Consider the following 7,316-nt stretch of genomic DNA (forward strand, 5'->3'; position numbering starts at 1 on the left):
ATGGGAGGGTGGACAAAAGCGGCAATTATCAAGGCTCTCATACCAGAATGAAGATATTTTTCAGTTCTTCTCAAGCCTACAGTTCTGTTTACTTACCTGAATATAACCTAAAACCTTTCCATGCCAACCCATCCAAGGCCGCTGTAAGTGAAAAAAGTTGAGCTTGCAGCACGTCCTCACTAATAATTCTCTGGAAAAGGAGCCACATGTCATGCCCTGTTCCTTCAGAGATGCTTTAGGACAGGCAGGATTTTGCTGTGGAGGCTCTGGGACTGGCTTGCAGAAAGCTGCTGTCTGTAAGAGCAACAGCTGCGATCTCCCTGCTATTGACCTTCAGCAAAGTAGTGGTAACAAACAGTGCCAAATCTTGTGGTTTCCTCAGAGACACAATTTTTCAGAGGTAACATCCAAAGATAGACCTTATTGCCACAGGTGGTTATGGAGTCCAAAAGCCTGCAGCAACTCCAAACAGGCAAGTAGGCAGCTCCCAGGAAGGGAGAGCACTGATGTCTGCTGTATCAGGAGCTGCATTCCCCATGTTCTGTGTAAAAACAGCAGGAATGCAGCTACTGTTAGAGGGAGGCCCTCAGCCCCAGCCAGCCAGAGGGACACTGGGGACTTAATTCCTTTTCTGGTCTTTCTCTAGTATCTAAGCAATGACTTTGCTGGATCTTGGGGCTCCCCCAAAGCAGAAGTCCCAGTGTTGTAATTTGTAAAAGATTTAATGGCCTGGACACTCTCCAGCTGCTAGACAGCAGATGGACTTTTGTCAAGTATGAGAAATTAATTCTAGCCTGGTTATGAAAGAGATTCTCAGATATGACCTGAGGGTACTCTTCAAAACTTTGGACAGCAGGAAGACTATATGACCCTCACAGGTTGGAAAATACTTGGGATTGTGGTTTCTTGGGTTTTTTTTTTTTTCCTTTTATTTTAATATCCAAGTGCAATGATTTAGAATAATTCATGCCTCATGACTATTCAGTATCAGCCAATATGCTGCTGCCCTCTGATGACGGGCCAGGCAAGAGACATGTGGCAATGCCTGACTGAAAATTTCCAAAACCCTGCTAGCTCAGCCTTCGGGTCATGTGGTGTAGTTAGATAGCTAAATATGCTTACACATGCCTCTAGGGAAGAGACTATTAAAGCAAAGATCATTACTTTTATCTGCACTGGAGAGTCAACTGGGGCTGTGAGCCCTTGCTCCTGGATCACTCAGAAGAAACACATAGCTTGTAAAACCCCTGCAGGCCACACTGACATGGAGAGCAAGGAATGAGGTTGTTTCCACTGCTCTTGGTATTTTCCCTGTGGGATAGCTGGAACCCAATGAAATACAGAATAAAATCCTGGTCTGCAACATCTGTACCAGACCCAATTTCTTCTGTTTAGGTGGAGTTCTCTGCATCACTGGAACTACATCTGCAGCTTTTTTGTCACTGCAGATATTGTAAATGAGGAGTGCATTCCCACAAGCTGTAACATGTATGAAGAGCTACAAATGATCTTACAGCTTAATCCTAAAAATATTTGCTAGCAAGCAAATCACATTTGCAGTGTGCAGAAGTCACTGTTACACAGCAGAGTCGTGAGAAGCAGCAGTCCTAACAGAGATGTAATGCATCCTAGCAGAAAGCTTTTGCTGGCATGCACTTTCTTCCCCTAAGGAACTAATACCAACGCTTCTGCAATGATGAGGCTGGAGGCACCTGCATCTCCATCAGTTTTGGTAGTAGTGCCCAATTACCTGTGCAGGTGTTTCACATGGTGATGTGATTCAGGCATGTGAAGGTAACAGAAGAGATCACCAGCTCTGTGGAAAGACAGAGTCCTGTTTTTTTAATTCCACAGGCTCTAGAAACACTTCCTGGGCAGCTGTGAGTCCTTTCCAGCCCACCTTCCAAAACTCGAAGAACAGCTGCTCCACATGCTCCCTCCAGCTACATGTGCTTGCCAAACCTGCACACAACCCAGGCTGAGCAATCAGGGGAATAACACAGCCATGAGGGAACACTCAATTTCCACAGAACACTCCCACAGTACATGGAGTAACAAACCACAACACGCAAAGCAATCATTTTCAGCCCCAGGGCTGTTTTAGCAACAATATCTGTTTTTGCAGAAAGACATCTGCCAGCAGAGTTCTGCCTATCTCCTTACCTTTGCAGCAGACACGTGGAAACAAAACATACAGAGCAGCACAGGTAAACTGCAGCAGGCATTCTCTGCAACTGTTTTGCAAAGATCTGTATAGTACTTCTTTAAAGACTGCATCTTAAAAGAACCCCAAAATCATAAGCTGCTAATTCTAAAGCTGAAAGACAAGGCATAGTATGTATGACTTGTATAGGTGATTTTTATGGTTCACCTCTATTTTTTTCAAGTCAATTGTTTAAATTAATACTATTGCTAGAAAATGACCCAGAATTCATTCAATGCTACTGGGATATGAATCTCCCATCCAGATGAGAGAAGAGCTCTTGCTCTGTAATTCAAAAAAACAGGTGAACCTGGCATTTCCCCCTCTTCCAGGCCAGATTAACCTTTTTCTCCTGTTTTAAGCTTGGCAGCCCAAATATATCAGTGACTCATTCTTTTGTCTTTTCTCTGCACAGGCCCAAGCCTCTGCTCCTCTCTCCTTCCTGTACCTACTGTACCTTTTTCGGGAGCAGAGGATTGCAGCTTTGCAGCAGGAAAAGAGGGGAATATGCTTTTGCACCCACACAAGCAGGGTCTGTTGAGCAAAGGACCTGCAGCAGTCTGAGCTGAGCAGTGAGCTGCCAGTTCAGTAATTGTGCTCAGTGGGAGTACCCATTGAATTACCCCTTTTGGACAGGTGAAGGGCTTCAGTGGTGTAGGGTACTTTGAAGAACAAGGGATTAAACCTAAAGACAATTTCTGTTAGTTGGGAGTATGACTAAATAGCAACTTGGTTCTGGTTTTGTTGCAGCGCTGGAGGCAGGAGCTTTAGTTACTTAGTTGCAGACTTCTGTTGCCATTTGAGGTCAGCGCCAGAACCCCAACAAAGCTGCATGTTTAATGAAGCCGGATTCCAGACCTCCAGTTGTGACCTTCCGGAGCAGGAGGCCGCACAATCTCCAGGACACTTTCTTTTGCTCCATCCTTCCTCAATACTTTTTTTTTGAAGCACTATTGCTGTTTAAGGGCTAATAGAAGCACCTTACAGGGCTGCACATCACTTCAAGCCAGCAGCTTGCCCAGTCGCCTGGCCCTGGAGCCTCCCCCACCCTCCTTGCAGCAGGTTACACACCTGCATATTAAAAACAGGCTGATAAGACTTTTGTGACTTGCTCCTTTTAAACAATTACCTGATCCCACCTCTGGGAGAAACACGGTAGGGTTATTTTCCCCCTCCCTTTCCTCAGTACTGTAGCACAACTCGTGTAGCCAGCATCACAATATTAAAATAAAGTAATTTATTTTCAAGTCAAACAACTTTGTAAGAACATTAACATTAAGAACATTGAACATTAACCAGAAAAACCAATAAAACACAACACGAATATAACATAAAACATGCTTGGTAACACTGTAAAAAACAAACTTTATGGAAAATTATTCAGCAACAACAAACATTCACCTCCTTTGCAGTAGAAGCTCTGCTGCAGGACACACAGGACAAGGATCAGAAATCACCTGCTAGAGAGGCAGCAAAGAAGGTGAGACTAGAACAACAAACAGACCTTAACAACCTCTGCTGTTCACAGCTGTAACATTGCACACTGGCCTCAATGAATGAGGTTAAAACTCATCAATACCCAAAGCATCTTTGCCATGGGTTAGCTGTGAACAGACAGGCACACTTAAATAGGAAACTAGCTCCAGGCAGCAGGGTGCTGAGCCCCCCCATTAGATAAAACACCACTAGTGGAGGGGCAAGAAAAACAAATCGAACATGACTTCAAAACCCTGGAAATCCCATGGGTGAACACAAGAGGTGGGAGCAAAAAATACTCAAACCTGAGACTCATACCCACTCTGGGCCCCCATGGGATGCCAAGGTAACTGGCATTGATTCTGTATAGGAGAGCTCGAAAATGGTGTGACAGTGTCAGAGGAGCTCTGGAAGTTGAAGGTGTCGTCAACCTCCACGCTGACATAATCTATATTGTCAAAGTAGCTGTGATAGAAGTTCATTTGCTGGCTTAATAAACCCATGGTTTGCTGGGTATTGCAGCTCGTCCCACCTTTTCCAAAGAGCCCCTCATCCTCCACAGAAGGGAACGAGTACAGGTTCTGCCCATTTCCGTACATCTGTCCGCTGCTGTAAGCCTGGTGCACGTTGGACACGGCCTGGAAGTTCCTGCTGGAACTGGCAGGGAAGACCTGGTGGAACGCGGGTGCGATATCCAGGTATGCAGCCTGATGAACCCCATTCTAGGAGACAAAGAAAGTCGTTCAGCAGTGCAGAACCACACCAACGGCCCATTCCTTCGGATGGGTCCTCATTTCCCCCCCAGCCCCCCCTCCAAGCCGAACAATAGCGCCTTTTTCAGGCCCATTGTTCTCCCTCCCAAGAGACCAGTAATAGCAGAGATGACCGGTTAGTAATCTCCAGCTCTACACGTCCAGGAACAACCACGCTCGGGGGGAAAACCAGCTTGAAAGAGATGCCATTGTAAGCCCTGTTACAAGGAATACAACTGGCTCGGTAACATCGAGTCCTGTGGCTTGTTTGAATTACCAGGTTGGGCATTCTCCCCGCAGACTGGAGGAGCCGTGACTGGTGGTGATGGGAGAGTTTACTCACCTGTGGTAAATACATCCCTTTATCCATCCACTGGCTCTCCTTTTGGCAACGCTTAAATTTCATCCGTTGATTCTGAAACCATGTTTTCACCTAAAAGTGATGCAGAAAGGACATAATTTACAAATTAATTTTGAAAAGCTTGCTACACATCCTTACTTCTGCTACAATCCCGTTTCTGACTTCTAATACTGTAAATAATTTCAGCAGATAACAACGTGCAGCAGATGCAGGTGGCTGTAAAATCACAGAGCTGAGACATGAAAACTAAGATTCCTATTCCTTAGATCACCACTGGATCTTTCCCGACTTCAAAACCTCTGCCTAAAACACCGGCTAAGGCAACTGCAGGAATCCGGTTGTACAGCACTGCTGATTCACTGCTGTACCATGGTCAGGGCTCAGCAGCGGGTCGCTCCTTTAGTCAGACACAGGCAGCTGCTGAGGCAAGGACCCTTCCTTCCTCTAGGGAGAGCCCACGGTGCCACTCCGACTAGGAAAGGCCACTTGCATAGCAGCGCAAACAGGTCTCTTTCTACACTCAGAGACAACACATGTCCGTGCAGAACACGAACCTGACTCTGCACAGCCCTGCTCTGCAGGGCCTTTCAAACATCTGCACGCAGAGGGTGGATAGTGCTGGAACCAACCAAACGTAACACTGAGTCATAGATTTTTCACACCCTCTGCTCTCTCACGTAAGAGGCAACGCTTGCAAGACAACTAAAGAAACTTCTCTCTGGGGTCCAAGAAAAACGAAAACCACACACGAAAAAAAAAAAAAAAAAAAAAAAAGACAAAATAAAAAGACCCCAGATCAGGTGCTGCTCAAAGCAAGATGTTCACCTGCTTGTAGGTGAGCTGAAGGGCAGCGGCCAGCTCCCGGATCTGCTGGGGGCTGAGGTACTTCTGGCTCTGGAAGCGCTGGTGCAGGGCTTTCAGCTGCTCCTGCGAGAAGGCTGTGCGGCTCTTGCCCGTCTTCACCACACCCTTGCCTTGCGCCTTGGCCTTCTGCAGGGAGGAGTGGGGAGAGGGGCTCCCCGCTGCCGTGGGGCTGGTGGCCGAGTCGGGAGTGTGGTACTGCGTGAGCGTCCCGGAGCTGGAGGAAGCTGGAGAGTCAACTGAGGAGGAAAAGACAACTGCGGTGAACAAAATAACTCAGGCAAGACTCACAACACCGTGCAAGTCCAGCTTATCGGGAGAATTGGAGATTGCGGGTGCCCTGGGGGCCCGCCGGGCTCGCAGCCGTGGGCAGCAGGGCACAGGCCGCCTCACGGCAGCGGAACCGCTGCGCCCCTGTGGCCCGTCCCGTGTGGGCAGAGGGCCCCGCTGGCACCGGCATCGCCTCCCAGCCCCGGGGCCCACGGCCAGGCCAGGCCAGGGCAGGGCAGCCCCACGGCTCGGCCCGCCACGTACCTGGGGGACTGGGCGTCTTGGCCGCGGGCAGCGGGAGCGCGTCCGGCGCCGGAGCCTCCTCGGTGGGCACGCTGTCCATGCTGCCTGCGGAGAACCAGTAATAGTCGCCGTACCTGGCCGCGCCCGGGTACAGCACATACTGCGGCGGGGCGAGGTGGGCGCTCATGGCCGGGCCGGGTGCCCCTGCCCCAAGCATGAGTGGAGGTGACCGCCGAGACTGCCGGCAGCCCGAGGACAGGCGCTCCGGTGGGGGGAGATGGGGGGGACGCTTTAAATCCGCCCCAGCCTGGCCTTGGCTGGGGGGTATTGTCATGGCCATTGTCATGTTAAAAGTTGGTTGATTGGGGGGAAGGGACTTCGAGGGACCGGGGGAGGGCTGGGACACCGGGCTGCGCTTGCCAGCTTGGCGGGGATGAGTGCATCACTCCCTGCTGGGGCGTGCCAAGGAGGTCCCTGCTCGCCCCTCGGGGCAGCAGGGCCGAGCGGAGCTGCCCGGAGCTGGGCAGACATCCCCCACCCCCACATTTCACAGCTCTCCACCCAAACAGAGAGAATGGCCCCGGAACCCGCCGCGGGGCTTGAGGAGACTTTGTGCGTCTGCATTGCAGATCGCAGCCATCATTGCAAAGAGATAAGCCCTGCACCTCGCCGCGAGTGAATCCGGACTGGGGCAGGGGCATGGCCCCTCAGAGCCGTGTCTGTGTGTGGGGAACAGGGCTCAAAGAAAGCCGGGCTGCTGCTCCCGGCGGCTCGCCCAAGGCTGGGCCAGGCACTCCTGTTCTGCGCATTTCCCAAGCTTCTTTCCCCGGCCATTTAAGACTTTCTAAAAAGTAATATCCTAAAACCAAAAATTATTTTAAAAAAAATTTGTTACGCAAGCAGGGAAAGATGGGAATCACCGGGTCACATTCAAAAGGAGACAAGAGCACTGCAGCTGTAAAAGAGCTCTACAGATCTTGAGGATTTGAAGTTAGGGCCTACGGCCTTCTTGGGGAGAATAAACTGTTTCCCTTGCCACCCTCCTCCCCCAGCTATTACTGCTTACTTTAAGGAAATTAAAAACTTATCGGTAGGATCTCACACCCCGGGAGTTACAAAACCTGGAAAACCACCTGGAAAAAGTACAAGT

The 7,316-nt window shown here is 49.6% G+C and overlaps 1 protein-coding gene across 1 annotated transcript; it reads right to left on the minus strand.

The window, feature by feature from the left end:
• Positions 1-3,591: 3,591 nt before the first annotated feature.
• LOC134415138 (homeobox protein NANOG-like) lies at positions 3,592-6,353 on the minus strand. Its single transcript, XM_063150436.1, has 4 exons — positions 6,188-6,353; positions 5,618-5,892; positions 4,775-4,864; positions 3,592-4,401 (listed from the first exon to the last, which is right to left on the minus strand). The coding sequence occupies exons 1-4, from the start codon at positions 6,351-6,353 to the stop codon at positions 3,979-3,981; spliced, it is 954 nt and encodes a 317-aa protein (XP_063006506.1). The 3' UTR covers positions 3,592-3,978.
• Positions 6,354-7,316: the final 963 nt, after the last annotated feature.

This window comes from Melospiza melodia, chromosome 2 (genome assembly GCF_035770615.1).
Source record: "Melospiza melodia melodia isolate bMelMel2 chromosome 2, bMelMel2.pri, whole genome shotgun sequence".
Lineage (NCBI taxonomy): Eukaryota > Metazoa > Chordata > Aves > Passeriformes > Passerellidae > Melospiza > Melospiza melodia.